At 49.5% G+C, this 18,468-nt stretch overlaps 1 protein-coding gene across 3 annotated transcripts in view; it reads left to right on the top strand.

The window, feature by feature from the left end:
* Positions 1-2,046: 2,046 nt before the first annotated feature.
* The window catches only part of ARHGAP36 (Rho GTPase activating protein 36), a 34,759-nt gene continuing 18,337 nt past the window's right edge, over positions 2,047-18,468 (top strand). For all 3 annotated transcript variants that reach the window (XR_012647331.1, XM_075007947.1, XM_075007946.1), the window contains exons 1-2: positions 2,047-2,180; positions 12,766-12,922. Coding sequence is in view for 2 of the 3 variants with exons in the window: in XM_075007947.1 (XP_074864048.1) it covers positions 12,787-12,922 (136 nt within the window). In the remaining variant the exon portion in view is untranslated. The remainder of the gene's footprint in view (positions 2,181-12,765; positions 12,923-18,468) is intronic.

Genomic DNA, 18,468 nt, shown 5'->3' with positions numbered 1-18,468 from the left:
TCCAGACCCAGGAACCTTGCTAAATTGGAGTGTTTTGTGCTGGAGATCAGGAAACTTGTGTGCCTTTCCACACGCGAGGGCCCTTCCTTGAATGACGAGGCCACGTGAACTGACTGTTGCACTGGGCTGGAGCACTCATAGGAGGCCAGCGTGATGGAAAGCCAGCAGAGTGAAGCTATGATGAATTCTCCTCCGGGTGGTTCAGCTTTCTGGGTGACAAGATTGTGACCTGTGGGTCAGGTACCACCCTGATGCCTGGCTGGTTGTTACCCAACGCCACCTGAGGTGATGCGAGCCATGGTGAGTGGCTGGTGGGTTAGTGAGCAGTGTGGGGTGGACGTTATGTGCATCTTCTGTTACAGCGAGTTGGTACTTCTCCATGTAGAGGGCTTGTTTCTTGAAGTGGCTGAGCAGTTCTGGCTGGGCCTGGACCCCCTGACCCCAGTACCTCAAGGCACGTGGTGAGTGTTCAGCTACGGGCTGTGTCATGAGTCTGGTCTGCCCGTCTCACCCAGGGCCTTCTTGTAGGGGGTTGTATTCTGTTACAACAGTGACCTTGGCAGGGCGGCAACTGGCCTTGGCCAAGGCTCTGCAGATGAGTCGCTGCTCTGCTTCCGCCCACGGAGCAAAGTGCCTTCGGGTGCGACCAACCAGCAGCAAGCACCTAAGCACCTCCCCGGTTCCAGCCCTGCAGCCCACGGCCCTGCCCAGCTCACGCACCCCTGCCTGGCCCCCGCTCCACTGCACTCAGGCGGGCGAGGGCTCCTGCCCGGCAGTGCCGGAAATGCTGAGAGGCCGAAAGCTCCATGCAGCCCGGCGAGTGCCCTGCCAGCCCTAGCACCAGCGCAGCACTTGGGATATCCTGACCTTAGTGACTTTTGGGGGTGAGTCTAGTCACAACCCCCCCCAGCCAGACACAGACACCCACACTTGCGTCCTCAAAGCAGGCCAATCCGAATCCCCCCCAGTTGCTGTTACTAACCTCACTCCAAGCCTTTTGCAACCCCCTGTGCCCTCCACACTGACACGCAGCCTGACCCCCGGCTTTATCCGCTCCCTGTCTCGCACACAGCCGGCCCTGTCCTCTCATCCGTGCGAAGGGGGAGCCTGCTGAGTTCATGGCCTGCAGATCTGAGGGCATTGCCAGTTACGAGGTTCCCATCAAAGCTGTGCCTGTGTAGTACGCTCACTCGCTGCCAGCAGAGAAAGCGCCACAACGAGAAACGCCTGTGATGGAAGAAAGGTGATAGGCTGGAAGGAAGGGGAACCTGGCCCCGTGCTCCCATAATTCCCTGCATGTAGGGCTGGACACCGCCCCCCCCCCGTCCCGTCCCGTTCACTGCCATACTGTTCCCTGAGGCTGCATACGAGGCAACAGCCCAGGGAGCAGTGAGATGCCTGGCCAGGGTGTGTTGTGCCTTCTGACGACACAACCTTGCGCGGTGTTGGCTGAGCTGTGGTGTCGCCATTGTGACAGCCGTGGATGCAGGGTACCAAAAAGCCTCCTGGCAAAATGTTTTAGGGTGGTCGTAGCCTTAGAAGTGCTGCTCGCATGTCCTTTGCTGCCGAACGCTGCCGGGCCAGAACAGTCCTGATAAATGGGCTCCCCACAAATCTGTCTGTCTCTCTCAGTGCGGCATGAACCCCTTCTCCAGTAGCGCAAAGACGATTCCAGGCGGAAAGCAGCCTGTACCGGCCATTTCAGAAGGCTTGTGCCAGTGCTCGGCTTGTGCCTTGTGCCTCGTATCAGCGAGATCTCAGCCTGTTCCTGAATCCTTTCGTGGCTAATGGGCAGGAAAGAATGGAAAGGTTAAAACTGAACCCAGAAATAAGGATCCCTTTGCCTAAGGAATAAACACGAGCAGCACTGGGAGCTGCATTGCTCCCTTACGCTAACCCTCCCCTCTTCTACACATGATGTTTCTGGCTCTCATTTGTCTTGGCAGGAAATTCATTTCTTCTCTTCCCTCTCCCACCCCCTCCTTTCTCTGTTGCCAGATGCTGTTCTTCCCTGCCTCGCTAATCAGCCTGTTGAAGTTGGGGTAAGCTCTTCTGGTGCACGGTGTCTGTGAGGACGAGGCACAGAGCCCAGTTTAAAATCAAGCCTCCTCCTGGTCTCCGGAGCTGTGCTGGGAGAGGGGAGCCTGGTGTGAGTTGTGAGCTGACGATGAAGCTGTAAGGTAAATCAGAACTCCTTTTCTCTGGTGTGTACGGGAGACGTTTATCTGCCACAGGGTAGGGGCCAAAGCCAACTGTGGGGAAAATGGGGCCACAGCCAGCTTCGGAACCAGAAGACCTGGCATGTCTAGGAGTTGGTTGTTGGATGCAACAACTCTTACAAAGATCCAGCCCTAAAAACAGGTGGGGAGGGTTTTGCTGTAAAGACAGAGCTTGTCAACGGAGGGAACGATTCATCCCTCCACTCAACCGTTGTCAGTGGATACTTTGCACGGCCCCTTCCAAAGTGTTCCAGGGCAGTTCAGCTCTTCTGTTACCGACCGACTGATGTCTTGGTGCTTTGTGTCCTGTCTGCTTTGGAGTCAGGGGGGCCGTATGAGGAGAGCTTTTCAGACAGCAAGGCACCATACTGGGCTTGGATGTGAGAGTCGGGCTGCCAATTAGCTGCTTGGAATTCTATTCTCGCCCTCTTTTTTTCTCAGCTGGAGAAAAGTGAGTGTCACAGGTCTCAGTGAATGCTGAAGGGCCCAAGGGAATTCTTCTGACATCTTTCTATGCTGCAGGGCTCATGGGGGCCAGGGACCACAGCAGATTATTGTGGGGTGACTTGAGGTGCAGATACTAAGACAACCAGGTGCTCTTAGATCAGCTGGTCTGAGGCTCCGGGTCAGGACAAGCCACGGAACTTCATCCAGCCATTTCTGCCTGTATCCCGGTAGCTCGGGTGAAACGGGTTTGCTCAATGTGCAGCCTCTCCTGTGGGTAAAGGGGCATGTGCCACGGCCAGGCTGTATCAGGACTGCAGTGTCGTGCTCCAGGGTGCAGGTTAATGAGGTCAGGCGGGTTAGATCACGAGTGCATCCTTACCGGGGTAGGTGAGCAGGACCTACACGATCTCCCTTTAGCGAGCTGATGGAGTTCATGGGAGCCATGCGGGGTGAGACAGGGTTATGAGCAAAGGCGACCGGCCTTGGCCAGAAAGCTGGTTTCAAACTCCAGTGCGGCGTTTCTTGTTGCCACGACTGCCTGCCGGCTTCCTGTGCCGTTCAGATTGCTCAAGAGTTTCCATTATAACCCACTGTTTTCACATGCAGATAATTGGGACAGGATGCAGAGCTGTCCTCGAATCAATCCTAGGTCTTTCCCACCCTCCGGTTATGCAGCAGGAGCGTGACCCACCTCTGTCCCATATGGTACATTCGATCTCTCAGCCTCTTCCCAGGCAGGAGTGTGTATGTGCAGAGGAGCGGCTTGTTTTGGTGGGGGGGCTTTTGTTATTCTGATGTGCACGTGCCTCTCTGTGCTTCCATTAGCAAAGGCAGGTTGGAGCAGTGCATCTCATCTGGGGAGGCTAATGGTGGCCCTTCACTCCTGGAAGAGTCAGTTTCCCCAGTCTTCAGACCATCGCCAAAGAAAGCCCTGGCCTAGGGTATGTGTATACTTACCAGAAGAGCCACTTGTTCAGGGGTGATCTTCCGGGGTTTGATTTAGCACACCTAGCGGGGATGCTCTACAGTTGATGCTGGTACACCTCACTGTTGCGAGGAGTAAGGGAGGTTGATGGGGAAAGTTTGAACGGCCAGAAATATCTATCTACGATACATTGATTCTACCTACACCATTGTTGCAGCTGGAATTATGTATCTTAAATTGACTTTTTTGCCTAGAGTAGACCTGGCCTCGTGCACAGGCAAGCTTTACCGCTGCCGTGGCCTTTGTGGTCCTTACAGAGAAGGAACTTAGCTTCCATAGGGTAAAGGTATCTCTCTTTAAAGGTTATAGATAATGGGACGTTCATTTGGCAGTGTATCTGGGGTGGCGTGAGGGCATGAGGGTGGGCCAATGAAGAAACGTGCAGCAGATGTGGATGTGATCGGGTACAACTGTCTCATCAATCCTCCGCAGGGTGAACGGTTGGTCTAAACTAGTGCAACCACCATTGGTGTCGCACTGGTCAAAAATTCTCTGGTGCACAGCATTGGCTTCCAAGTGCTAAATACCCTTCCTGGTCCAGAGTGCGAAATACCCTTGGCTAAGCAGCTCAGTATCTCCCTTCTCTTTTGGGCAGCCAAATTCCTCTAAAGTAATGTGAGATTTCTCAAGGAATTGACCAAGAAAATATCTGAGCCATTAGTGATTATCTTGGAAAACTCATGGAAGATTGGAGAGATGGTGGGGGTGGGGGTGGAGGAATTGGAAGAGGGCAAATAAAGTGCCAAGTTATAAAGAGGGAAATAAGGATAACCCAGTGAGCTACAGGGCAGTCAACTTAACCTCAGGACCTAGGAAAACAATGGAGCCAGTAAGCAATCAATTTGTAAACATCCAGCAGTGTAGAAGTTGGTATGGTTTTGTCAAGAACAAATCTCATCAGATCAGCCTGATAGCTTTCTTTGACAGGGCAACAAGCCTTGGGGATGGGGGAAGCAGAAGACATGGCATATCTTGGCTTTAATAAGCTTTTTGGCACACTCTCATGCGGCCTTCCCCTAAACAAACTAGGGAAACGCAACCTGGACGGGTAGCTGAGTTAGTCTGTATCTTCAAAAACAAGAAGAAGGCCTGTGGCACCTTACAGACTAACAGATATTTTGGAGCATAAGCTTTAAATCCTCCTCTGGACCCCCTCACTCATGCATCTGACGAAGCAGGTCTCTGCCCACAAAAGCTTATTCTCCAAAATATCTGTTGGTCTATAAGGTGCCACAGGACTTCTTGCTGTTTTTAGCCTAGATGGAGTTACTATTAGGAGGGTGCATAACTGGCTGGAAAAAGGTTCCCAGGGAGTAGTGATCAGTGGTCCACAGTCAAGCCAAAATGGCATGTTGAGAGTGACGCCACAGAGGTCAGGTTTGGGTCTGGTTCTGTGCAGTATCTTTCTCAATGTTTTAGGTAACAGCAGAAAGCATATGCATTTACCGGTTGCAGACAATACCCAGGTGGGAGGTGCTACAAGTGCTTTGGGGGATAGGATTAAAAATCAAAGCGATCTGGACAAACGGGAGAAATAGTCTGAAGGAAACAGGATGAAATCCAGCAAGGACAAATGCAAAGCCCTGCACTCAGGAAGGAACGATCAATTCCACACGTCCAAAATGGGAAACAACTGCCAAAGAAAGAGTGCTGAAGAAAGGGAGCTGGCGGTCAGAGGCTCATAAGCAGAATATGAGTCAACAGTGTCCCACTGCTGGGGTGCAAAAAGTGAAGGTTATTTTGGGTTGTATTAGCAGGAGCGTTTTAAGCAAGACGCCAAAAGTAATTATTTCAAAATATCCCACACTGCTAAGGCCTTAACTAGATGTTATGTTCAGTTCCAGGCTCCACATTTCAGGAAAGATGTGGACAAATTGTAGGTGGACCAGAGGAGAACAACAGCAATGATTAATTGTCTAGAGGATGTGATCCCAGAGGAAAGACTGAAAATAAATGGGTTTGTTTAGTCTGGAGAAGACTGAGCAGGGAGATTATAACAGTATTCAAGTATGCAAAAGGTTGTGACAAGGAGGAGGTGCAAACTGTTCTCCCTAACGTCTGAGGCTGGGACAAGAAGCTTAAATTGCAGCAAGCAAAGTTGAGGTTGGACCATTAGGGTAGTTATGCACCGGAATAAATTGCCTCAGGGGATTTTGTGGAATTTCTGTCACTGGATATTTCCAAGAACATTTTAGACAAGCACCTGTCAGGGTTATCCTGGAGGGCAAGGGACCGGACTAGGTGACCTGTTAAGGGGCCTTCGAGGCCAGCTTTTCTGGGATTCTTCCACCGCTGTAAAAGAGAGAGGACAATTCTGATTAGGTGAAGACAACAATGAATATTTAAATTAGAGAGTTGCAGCTGGGTGGGATCGTAGCCTGGACAGAATGGCCATGCTTATGATGCTCCTCTGCACATCAGTGACAGAGGGAAGATCTCCCATCGCCAACATCTTCCCTACCACGTTGCCAAGTTACCTTTATATATATATCCCTTAATCCCAAAGTAGAGGCTTTTCTCCTTTGCTTTTGGAAGGGAAATTCTGAAGAAGGGTATCTGAATATTCACATTTGTATTAGTTTATTTTATACTGCGAGACTGCCCCATGGTGATTGCTGTCAACCCTGGAATTGATGTCTTTGTGTTAGACACAACCATGTCATTCACAGCCAATGCCCTAGCGTTACTGCTATCTCTCTCTCTCTCTCTCTCTCTCTCTCTCTCTACCTCTTGGGTTGAATCTGGGGAGGTTGTAGGCAGCCCTGTCTTTAGCTACATCTAGCTGAAAAAGGCGTGATGTTTTCCACTAATGACTGGAGGCTTGGGAGGATTATGTTGTTCTGTTTCATAGATTTAGCCTCCTACGTCCAGTTTTTTTACAGTGTGATTTATCATAAAAGGCAATCACACCAAATGCAAAGGCCTTGGTGGTATCCTTATTATCACAGTTGACAGGTTGTTGTAATGTTTTGAGTAGGGGGTTCAGTTAAGTAGCTTACTCAGATCATCGGTTGCTTTTCTCGGTGACAAATCCTGCCCCAGCCCTGGTAAAAGCTGTCCCAGGAGATTCACCATTATCTTTGTGAAAATCTCTGCATCTCTGTTGGATAAGGACACAGGCGGTCATGCATTGCAGAGGGCCGTTGCCTGGCTGTACCATTAACATTGTATGTGCTTCTCCCAGGGAAGCTGGTAAGTAGGTTGTTATTCTCAAAAGTATTTTATAAACACACGCAGAATGGCTTTTACTGGATATAGTCAAGCTTGTTGTGTTAGTCACTGCTGAATCATCTAATCTTGGGTATTTACCTCTAGTGAGAATTTTAATGGCATTTCCAAGAGCCCTCCTGTGTGACTTGCTCATAGAACAGTTGTGCGTTGCTAGGGGTTAAGTAGCAAAGAGCTAGATTTGCAATGGTACATAGGCACTTAAAACACAGGTGGTGCCTAGTGGGACTTTCAGAAAAGCGCGTATGCAGATCAGCCGCCGAACTGTCCTCTGTTCCCACAGGAGTGAGCAGCCTAACATGACCAGGTGCTTTTTCAAAGCCCACTAGAAGTCATCAAAAACAACCAGAAGCCCTGTGGCATCTTAGAGACTAGCAGACGTGCATCTGACAAAGCCGGTCTTTGCCTACGAAAGCCGATGCTTCAAAAATATCTGTTGGTCTATAAGGTGCCACAGGACTTCTGGCTGTTTTTGCAGGTACAGACTAACACGGCCACCCCTCTGATACTAGAAACCACCAACACCTTGCCCAAAGTTTCCAGTGACCCATTTTACGTCTCTGTTCACTTAGCGGAAAAGAGGATCTTTTGTAATGAACTCCAACTATTTGAAGAATGCCTCTAGTTTTAGTTGTGATTTCCCTTGATTCTGTTTAACGACAGAATACGCCATTGCTGGCTTACATTATGTTGGTAGGTTTAGTGAGCAAATGCCATGATTTCCTGATGTACTCGAAATATCTCAACCATCAGATCATATAACTACATCACAGCTTTTGAAAGACTGGGGAGTCGAGGTTATTTTCGGACACCCATTTCCTGCCCAGGTTCTTACAATAGTATTTTTCCAGTGTATATTGTTTTATTTTCTAAGTCCAACCAACTAACCAGAACTCAGTCAAACCAGAACCTAAGAACAGCTGCACTGGGTTGGACCAATGGTCCTTCTTGCCCAGGATCCTGTCTTCCAGCAGCAGCCAATGCCAGGGAACTAATAGAACTGGTAATTGTCAAGTGGTCCATCACCAGTCGCCTGCTCCCAGGTTCTGACGAACATGGAGTAGGGACAATAGCCCTATGTGATGGAGTGGGGGATACCTGTGTGTGTGTGTGGCTCACAGAGGGTGTGGGGCTCCTGCTGAGGGTAACCTTGATGACCAGGTAACACCTCTGGGCTGCAGACAAAGGAGGAGGTGAAGCCTGAGGGGTTTGAATTGGAACTGGGAGTTGGGAAGTAGTTAGTCTGGGCTGAGAGAGAGAGAGAGACAAAGGAGGGGGCCAGGCCCCAGCTCTGGGGGCCCCTCGGGGCCTCCTCTCCCCAACATGGATTGGACTGGCTGTCTCTGCCTGCTGTACTGACTCCTCTGTATGATGCTGTGTCCTGTCGGCTAATAAAGCTGCTGTTTTCCTGCTGAGTGAGAGACTCTCCTGCCTGCGGACAGGGTGCAGAGCTTGGGGGACCCCAGAACCCCATCACACCCTACCCATCCTGGCTAATGACCATTGATGGACCTGTGTTCCATGAAGTCATCTAGCTATTTTTTTTTTTTGAACTCTGTTGTAGTCTGGGCCACACCCTCCATCCTCCTGTGAGGAAGAGCTTGAGAGAGAAAAGTCGCCACACACGGGAAGATGTTACTCATTTTGCTTAACGAATGAGTGAAAGGTGCCCTGGGCTAGATCACAAACTGCGTCTAAGTCCACCAGAGAGGCACCATTGGCATTCCCAGTAGCACTGCTCAGCCAGGTGCTTAAGGTTTCCCTGTAGGCCATGCACCAAGCCGTCTGAGCACTGGACTTGCTAACCACCTGCTTGGAACTCCAGCTCAGACCTAGGCTGTGGCAGGATTCTTAAGCAAAGTGTCCCCCTGCCCGGTAGTTCTGCCAGCGAGCTGGGCACAGGGGCTTGGAAGCTCCTTCACCCCAATCCCGCTGTCTGACAGGAGGGCCAGGTAAGTGGAGTTGGGGGAGCACCCACACCTTGCTCCTCAGCCAAAGCACCAGAACTTTGGCAAGTGTCCAGCCTGACACTGGTCACCCCCTGGTGTGGGCATTGCAAGACAAGCGCTGGGGTGGGAACGGAGCTGGGACACAGGAGGCCGTGGGCACCCACGGCTGTTCATACCTGCTGTTAATCACTGGGGGAAGATGTTCTGATTCACGTCAATCCTGCTCCATGCATCTGTTGATTGCAGCTTACAGCGCTGCAAACACTGGGTGTGCGGCTGTGGGCTGACGGGCGATGGAACATGGTCTGCTATCAGGGAACAATGGATATGCAAAACAGCAGGTAAAGGAGTCTTACCCCGGGGCCAGGTAACTGGTTTTCTGCAGATACAAGCCAAAGTTTGGATTTGGGGGTGGGGGGTGAGGTAAGCCAGGCAATTACCGGGGGGGCCCTGCTGGTTTTCTACCCTGGGCCCCAGAGAGGCTGATGCTGTTCTGACCTTGAAGACCTTCCTGGAACCTGCTCACAGCTCCCTTTCCCCTCCTTTCTCCTGCCATTCTGTCCTCCTCTTACAAGAGATCAGTGTGATCCTGTGTAATTTCCTGGGAATTTGTTTGCATTGTTACTTGAGAGATCTCTGTGTTTTTTGTAGCATCCTCTGAGTCTCTGGTCAGGAATGTGCTCACTTGGTTAGCCAAGTCTCTGGAGGGGGTTAGCTCCACCAAAGCCAGGCCTGCTGGTTAGCAGCCTTGGGGTCACATTGTTAATTGTGTCTGGGGCTCCAGCAACACCTCAAAGACTTGTCTTTGTCGGCCCCGATAAGCTTTAAGCATGAAATCTTTTCCTAGAAGAACCCTCTGTGACACGTAGATGATTCTACTAATGATTAAAGAATAAATTAGAGTGATATAAGGCTATAAATTGGTGATGGTGGTGGGAGGAAGCAAAGGAATAAGCTGTAAATAAACCAAGGGTTTAAATAATAGCCACTTAAATGAAAAATTGTGATTTAAATTTAAAATCATTTTTCCCCTTGTCCACAGGCTTGTTGACTCCCTCAAAAATTTTAGTCGATTTGTGAGGCATGATTTCTCTTTACAGCAATCACGTTCACTTCCCCCCTCCCCAGTGTACAACATTCATCTCTGCATCTGACAATTCTGTTCTTTACTAAAGTTTCAGCCAATTTGCCTGATACTCAGATTAAACTTACTGGGCTGTAACTGCCAGGATGACCTCCAGAGCCCTTTTAAAAATTGGCATCACGTTAACTATTCTCTAGTCATTGGGTACAGAAGCTGATTTAAAGGATAAGTTACAAACCACAGTTAGTAGTTCTGTCATTTCATATTTGAGTTTTGTCAGAACTGTTGGATGAATGCCATCTGGTCCTGGTGACTTTTTACTGTTAAGTTTACCGGTTTATTCCAAAACCACCTCCTAACTGACACCTTGATCTGGGACAGCTCCTCAAATTTGTCACCTAAAAAGAATGGCTCAGGTGTGGGAAACTTCCTCACATCCTACAAGTCATTGTACGAAATGTTACTTTGTATTGACTTTCTAGTGCTTTTTATGTAGCATGCTCTAGAACTAGGCAACTGTCTAGCTGGGTTGATGTATCCTGGAAGACTCCTCTGTGTACCCCCAGGAGCCTGTATAACCCTAGGTGAGAACTACTGAGTTAGCACAACCCTGAGGTTGTGTCAGGCAATGAATTGTGTTCATGATACAGCAGGACTCTCTATGGCAGCGGTTCCCAAACTTTTCCTTTGAGGACCACCACGTGGTCAGCGAAAGTTTTTGCAGACCACCACATAACCAAGCCAGCCTTGGCCTTCCTCTTCTCCCCCGGCCCTTTCAGCCCTCCTGAACAAGACCCCTTCCCCAGACCACCCCCTTACTTCAGCAAAGTCCTGGCACCTGCTGCTAGCTGTGGAAAAGGGATGTGATTGTCTTTTTCCCTCTCCGGGCCACCTCCAATACCCTTGCGGACAACCCCTGGGCCGCAGAGCACCAGCTGGGCATCGCTGGTCCGTGGCTATGCTACGAGCGAAGGTCACCTGTGCAGTGAAGCTCACAGGCACTGCCAACATTTGCCCAGTGTTCAGACACTGAACTTACCACCCAACAGAACCACCAGACAGTTATTTTTCACCAACAAGGGCAATGGGTGTAAAATAGCTGAACTCTCCCGGAGAGGGTTAGGCAGGGCAGGACATACATTTTGGGGGAAATTGATGATTAGGAGCACATGGGGGGGTCACCTATGAGTGGTAACCAAGACTAGCAGATGCCAGAGTGTGGCTGATGTTTTGCTATCAGGCTGCTGGGGTCAGCGTTGCTGGGCCAGGGCTGTGGCTACACACGGACACTTAGGGGTTGCCCTGAAGGCTTGCAGACTGTTTGTGAGTGGATCAGATTTGGAGCTACAGAGGCAAAGAACTGTAAAGCACCCCAGGTGGTGACAACCCCTCGTCAGTTTGGACTGCACCCTGGAATGAGAGACAGACCCCAACCTTCCTTCTCCTTGGCCCACCTATTCTTGCATCACTGACTATCTTCCCATCCACGGAGCATTTGCTCGTATGGGGTTTTCAAACCAGTTGTAGCACTTTCTGATTCTTCTGCTGTATTCGGATTTTACACTCCCCCAAAATAGCAACAACAAACCTCGGTGGAGGCAGAGGGGGCCAATATGCTTTTACTTCTGAATCCTGCCTAAAGCTGGATTTGAACTTACAATGCCGCTGCTCAGATTTAGTGAGCTAAACACGCCTTCTGTGACCAGAATTCAGCTTCTTCTGTTTGCACACGCTCGGTGTAATCCATTAGGTAGGAGCCTTCCCATGTGTCTAAGTGGAGAAGTAATTTCTTCTGATTTGAAGATGACAAGAAGTCCTGTGGCACCTTCTAGACTAACAGATATGTTGGAGCATAAGCTTTCGTGGGCAAAGACCCGCTTCGTCAGATGCAGCTCTGCATCTGACGAAGCGGGTCTTTGCCCACGAAAGCTTATGCTCCAACATATCTGTTAGTCTAGAAGGTGCCACAGGACTTCTTGTTTTTTCTGGAGATCCAGACTAACTCGGCTCCCTCTGTGATACCTGTCTTCTGATTTGATTTCCCCAAAAGGGTTGGTGGGTGCTGGGTGCTCTGGTGGGCTACTCTGTAGCAATGGAGACCCTGGTGTGAAGATCTGCGCCTTGGTTTCTTCACCCTTGGAGAGCACAAAAGGTGACCAGAATCGGTCACCTATTTAAAAAATTAGTTCCTAGGTGCTGTATTTTGGGGAAACCCTGAGTCCAGTGGCCCCGCATCTGGGTCACATCTGAGCACCTTTGTTGGTCACCCCCATTCAAGGCAATCTGATTAACCCGCTGGATCTTGGAGTATTTTGAACAGAAAAGTGGCTTTGACCTTAACTACAACAGACCCGTTTGTTTTGCTGTAATAATAACGGTGACTAACACTAAAGCGCCACGCTACCGAAAGGAAGACGCTCCGCTGGACGTGCTCGTGGCTTCGGGAAGAGGCCCAGCGCACAGCCAGCATGTGAGAGATGGAGAGTCATGTGGCTTGTAGTGCTACTGGAATGTGCCCCATCTGTGGTATGGAGAGCGTGTCCATAGAGGAGCGCTTCAGGCGCACTCCGCTGCTCTCAGAGGTCAGGAATGCACAGCTTGGCTGCCCACAGAGCTCTGGCTTCATACTGTTGGGAGGAGGGTGCCCCAGAGGCCAGAGTTATTGCTGGCTGAGGAACCACTCTGCTGAATGCTTTCTTCTGCCACCTGCACATGCTTCATGTATTTGTGGGTGTCATTGGGTGCAGCTGGGGGTCGAAAGCTTCTCAGCAGTTGCCAGGTGTTCACTGCTCCTCTCCCAAACAAAACACGCTCCATTTCCCAATTTCTCACGGCTTTATATTTATATTTCAGGGGGATTTTACCACAGCGCTGATGTTGGGGCAGAGAGTCAGAATGCAGCCTGTGCCCCTGTGTAGCCTCTCAGAGCTGGAGAGAGCCTGCTTGCAAGAAATTGCCTTTTACCAGCTGCAGAAGAAGAATATGATCTGCGGTATCAGCCTCCCTAAAGGTAAAGGGAGGAGAACTGCCTTCTCTGAGGGTGATGGCCTGCATAGCTCTCAGTCATCATCATTATTTGTCACTGCTGCTGTTTTTAATACTAATAGTATTGGTTGGATTTTTGGACATGACTGCAGAGTTGTTTCTTGGTTTTGAACTCCGTTGTTACTGTTTTGAGTCCAAGCCATCGTCCCTGCATCAGCCTTGCTAATAAGACTTTCACTTCCCTCAGAGCATGGGAATATGACCTTGCCTGTTCTCCGTATGTGACACAATCCCTTAATCTCAAACAGATGTAAAAATGTCAGGCAAATTCTCCAAATGGGAATGAATTAATCCATGTTGGATGGGACAGATGCTCTCTGCTCAGCTTTGGAAAATCCTGCAGTTCAGCACAGTGTCTTCGTTCTGGAGATTGCTGCTCAGTTAGACTCATTGAAATGTACAATGAGGAAAGGTCCCTAATATTAATTGACAGATAAATATAGGAGATCCACAAAGACATTTTTGCTACATCTTGGCATAAACAGACTAAATTAGAGCAGATCATGGATCTAGCCAGGCAAGCTTCCTGCCTTGGACAGCAGCCAAGGAAAACTGCCGCAGAACAAGGTTCAACAAACTCTGCGGTGGTAGCAGTGGGATAGTCCGGTCACTGGGAAAGTGTCTTCTTCACCTCATCAGTTTTTGAGTTCAGTTTATGCTCTGAAGCGGGAGGGCTTAAAGTCCTTCCAAAGCATTTGGTTTTTTATTTCGGTCTTTCTAAAACAAATCCAGCTGTTCTCGGCTGCTAAATAACCACTCCTGTTCAGAATCCTCTGAGGAGCTGGGGCTTCGGGGTATTTTGTGGCAGTGTCCCCCATACACTCTTTCTGCATGGAGTGAAAAAATATTTCTTTGTATCAATTTGCAATCTTCTGCCTTTCATTCCTGGCATCCCCTCATCCTTGTGGCTTGACAGCAGAGGGACAGAACCATTTACCATCTTTTTTTACAAGCTAGTTCCTTGACAAAATCACAATCCCTGAGAGCATGTGACCTCACTGTGCAGAGAAGCCCTCGGAGAGCCTTCAGGACGGCTCTGGTAAGCAGGAACTTAGGCGTTACACAGACGCAGTAAAACAAGGTGGGACAGGTAATAGCTTTTATTGGAGCAGCTTCTGCTACTGGATGAGACGAGCTTCCCAGCTTTTCAGAGTTCTTACTCAGGTCTCTGCAAACGCAGTGAGTTGAGCTGCAGCAGCTTTGTTCCTGAAATGACTCTCAGGAGCAGGCCCTTGCTGGTGGGCTCAGGCATCTGCAGGCCCCTTGTGGTTTGGCCGCTGTTCACCCTAGGAAAACAGGGGTGTTCTTAATGCAAGTGACCTAATGCAGGTGCTGACCTCGTGAAGAGAAGGCTGCCTGTAGTTCTCACGAGTCTGCCAGTTGAATTAAAGTCTGTGGCCAAAAAAAGGTGAGTTTTTTTTACAGTGAGATACTCAACATGGATTTACTATCCCATCATAAAGGCCTAGCGCAGACATGGTGCAGTCACTTTTTTCTGTGAAGTAGTTAGGTGAAGTCAACTCTTATACTCCCGCCTGAGGAGGACCCTTCATCTCTCCCTGCTGAGAGCGTCTTCCGGAAGCTCATTCTTGTCCCCAGCTGTCAGGTTGTTGTCCTTTGTTCTCAAGCTAGTCTTCACTCTGCTAGGATACGGAGGGGGCAAATCTTTCCTCTGGTGTCTGACCGCTAGAGGTGAATGTGCTAATCACCGGATCCACCCATGTTCTCTCTCGGATTTGGCATCTGTGTAGGGCGTGGGGAAGAGCTTGTCTGAGATCATGGTGCAAAGGATTTCAGCAAAAACCTCCAAACACCGAGGTGGGTTTGGGGTTTCTTTTCCCCCTGAGCTGCTGCTCACTCAACCTAGCAAATCAGTTGAGAAATGCCGACGAAGAAAATGTAAAACAGAGGAGCGCCGCATCATGTATTTCATAATATTCCATGTTGGATTCAGCAGCGGAGCTGACTTGCCCTTAGTACAAAGTATTTTGGCAAATAAATCCTTGGCAAACTTCAGGGTATACAAAAAAAACCCTATGGCTGGCCTTTTTCATTACCAAATAGAGTGCTTTTCATTAGGTACCTTCTGCATGTCCAAGATTTACAATCTGGCCTGAGGTGGAAAACATGCTCTGTTTTCTTTTAGGAAGAAATTTTAGAAGAGTGTTTTTCCCCCAAATATTGGCTACATTTAGGCTCAGGGATTTGGCAGAGCACAGACTGGGAGAGAAAAGAAGAGAAAGACAGTGGAGTCCTGCATGGGGCTGGGGAGAAGTTATTAGAAGTGATTTATTCCCCTTTATTCGGCATTGGTGGGGCCACATCTGGAGTACTGTGCCCAGTTCTGCATTCCCCAGTATAAAAAGGATGGGGATGCACGGGAGAGGGTCCAGTCGAGGCAACAAAATGATGAGTGGGGCTGGAGCACATGAGCTACAAAGAGATGATGAGGGATTTGGGCTTATTTAATTTGCAGAAGAGAAGAGTGAGGGACATCGTTTTTCCAAAGCCAGCTGGGCGGCTCTGTCCAAGCCACATGTGGCTCTTTAAGAGCCATTTGCAAGTCCGGATGCAGCTGCCTCTGGCTGACTCCTCATCTGTTCCCTCCTGGTTGTGCCTGCAGTGCTGAAATGCCAGCAGAAGGGGGGTCACGTAGAGGAGGCAGTGGTGAGGCACTGGAGGTAGGGGGTGAGGTAGGGTGGGTGGCTGGGCTGGGAGCAGCTTGGGGAAGTCTGGGGTTTAAGCCGGTGGCAGATTGTGGCTGCACAGTGGAGGCAGAGGGGTTAAGCTGCCAGAGGGTGGATTGGGACAGGGGAGGGGCAAGCCACGGAGGCAGCTTGTGCCCTGCCAGAGGGGGGCTCCAGCTCCTCTGGGGGGTGTTTAAGCTGCCAGAGGGTGACTTGGGCCCTGCCAGGGGTGGGGGGTGGCTAAGCCACCAGGAGGAGGCTCAGTCCCCAAGAGAGGGTGGTAAGCTGCTGGGGGCGGGCAAGCTGCCAGGTGAGGTTTTGCTGGGGGCATGGTTTGGGGCTTGAGTGCCCCCACCTTATTTTCTAGACAAAAAGCACTGGTTACCAGAATTTCACTGTGTAACTGCCCACAGGTAGACTGAAACCTGGGACCCTCATGCAGGCACCTCGAGCTAAAGGCCAGCTGGCACCCAGCTTAGGCTGCAGAGGACACTCTTTCTTCCTCTGTGAAGTGGTGTAGGTACCACTCCATGGGACAGTGAACCACTCATAGATGTGTGGGTTACAACTGCATTTATTTTGATGGTACGAATTAGACACCTGGCTTCTGTTGGTGTCTTGTTGCAAGAAGCCATGAGGTGTGAGAAGTTCTTTTTTAAAAAAGAAATGAAATACGTTCTTGACCTCTGGCCCAGGAAGGACTAGCCCGCTTTTTATTTCAGGTTCTCTTTCACGATGGTGCCATGTTCCCAGAGGCTACGTCTGCGCGGGTGGCCTCTGTCAACAAAGCTAGGTTTTTGTGAGCAAAACCTGCAGAGCTTCTACACAGCAGAAGCGCCTCTGTTGAGATTTTGTCGACAAAACTCAGCTGTTCTGCCGGCATCGTTAGACCTCTCCCTGGTCAGGTATAATGCCTCTGACAGTGTTTTGTCAACAGAGTGGTCTTCCGGTTCCCTGGGTGGCCCTGTTTGCAGAGCTTCCGGTCAGCTGCTCTGTCGAGAGAGGGCCAGGCGGTCTGGCTGCTCTCTGTCGGCAGAGCGGCTGGCTCTTTCGAGCCACTTTTATATGTAGGCTCAGTCCCTACCAGCGGGCGGTTTTAACCCACACATCTATGTGTCGTTCACTGTCCCGTGGAGTGGTACCTACACCACTTCACAAAGGAGGAATGAGTGTCCTTCACAGCCTAAGCTGGGTGCCAGCTGGCCTTTAGCTTGAGGTGCCTGCATGAAGCTCCCAAGGTCCTAGGTTTGAGTCTACCTGTAGTTCATGATCTGTCAACAGAGGCTGCCCGTGTAGATGTAGCTGTAGGGTTTTCCTTTTAATTAGGACCTGATTGCTACAAAAAAAAAAAATCAAGAACTAGAAGAAGTCCTGTGGCACCTTCTAGACTAACAAGTATTTTGGAACATAAGCTTTTGTGGACAAAGACCCACTTCCTCAGGTGCGTGGGAGTCGGGGGTTTCAGAGGAAGATTGAGACTCCCTCTTTAAGTCTTCCTCTGAAACCCCTCCTCCCCCATGCACCTTTGACCTACAAAAGCTCATGCTCCAAAATATCTGTTATTCTGTAAGGTGCTACAGGACTTCTTGTTGTTTTTGAAGATACAGACTAACTCAGCTGCCCCTCTGACACTTTTCTTCTGAGGTTTGGTTTTTTATTTGGACTGGTTTAACAGGGTGTTTGTAGTGGAAACTGCCATCCATAAATGCAGTGGTTATCATTTGCTTTTTTTGCTTCATTTGCCTCGGATAAACAGTAGCTATTTACCCAACAGACATCCTTTTGTTTAAATCTGTTTAATAAGTAAACCATTCAAAAGGCATTGCTGTTTGTGCAGGCTTGGGAGGAGCCTGTGAGTCTCTCAATTGTGTTTCAAGTGGTGTGCCAAGAAGGCTAATAGATCCCAACTACTGAAGTCCCAGATGTGCTGGAGACAGCTGCAATGTGAACTCAGTTTCTAGGAAACAAATAGGGAGCTTTGGAATAACAGCTCATTAGGTAGAAAAAAGTACAGCCCAGAGCTTAAGGCACTGGCATGGGCTTTGGAAGATCTGGGCTCCCAGGTGCTCAAGTTTCAGCCTCTGCGCAGGCCTAATAGGCTCAGAAGTTTGCAGCTTTGCGAAAAAGCAGCAGTCCTCTAGCACCTTAAAGACTAACCAATTTATTTCACAAACCACAGAATCACTAGATTACCTATCTCCCATCTAAGCCCCAGTGTGATTCTCAGTCCTTCTAACTCACCTTCCGGGCCTGATCTGGTGGTTTACTATGGTTATGTCTACACTAAACGTAGCAGAGTGTTGATATGCAATTTTAGCTACACCATTGGCTACAATCAACTTATCAGCAGTTAGCTGCCATGTCTGTCTTCATGGAAGAAGGTTGAGGAGAACGTTTCTCCATCCTTTGTCCTTGCTGCTCACAAGTTGTTCCGGGGTCAGTTCTGACCAGGGAAAGTGCCTTTTGCACATGTGCAAAACAAAGCTCCGGAAGATCAACCCTGAGTAGATTGATATGTTGCAGGAGTGAAGACCTAGCTTTAGAGCTCACCTATGGGTTGGTCTACACTGGAAATGTACATTGGCACATCTATGTCTTAAAAACAATCCAATCCCCTGAGCCCGGGGGATACTGCGCTGACCTACCCCCCAGCACAGACCACGTGAAATCAACTGAAGAATTCTTCTGCCAACTTCATTACTGCCTCTTGGGCAGGCGAATGACCGGGAGAACTCCTGCAGAGTCAGTACTGAGTGTCAACGTAATACACTTGCCACTCGCCATGCATGGTGAACGGGATGGTGTGGCAAAATGCGGCGGCTCC

The sequence above is a fragment of the Carettochelys insculpta genome, chromosome 13 (assembly GCF_033958435.1).
Source record: "Carettochelys insculpta isolate YL-2023 chromosome 13, ASM3395843v1, whole genome shotgun sequence".
Taxonomy (NCBI): domain Eukaryota; kingdom Metazoa; phylum Chordata; order Testudines; family Carettochelyidae; genus Carettochelys; species Carettochelys insculpta.
The sequence above is the reverse complement of the archived record's forward strand: the minus strand, read 5'-3'. Positions and strand labels throughout refer to the sequence as shown.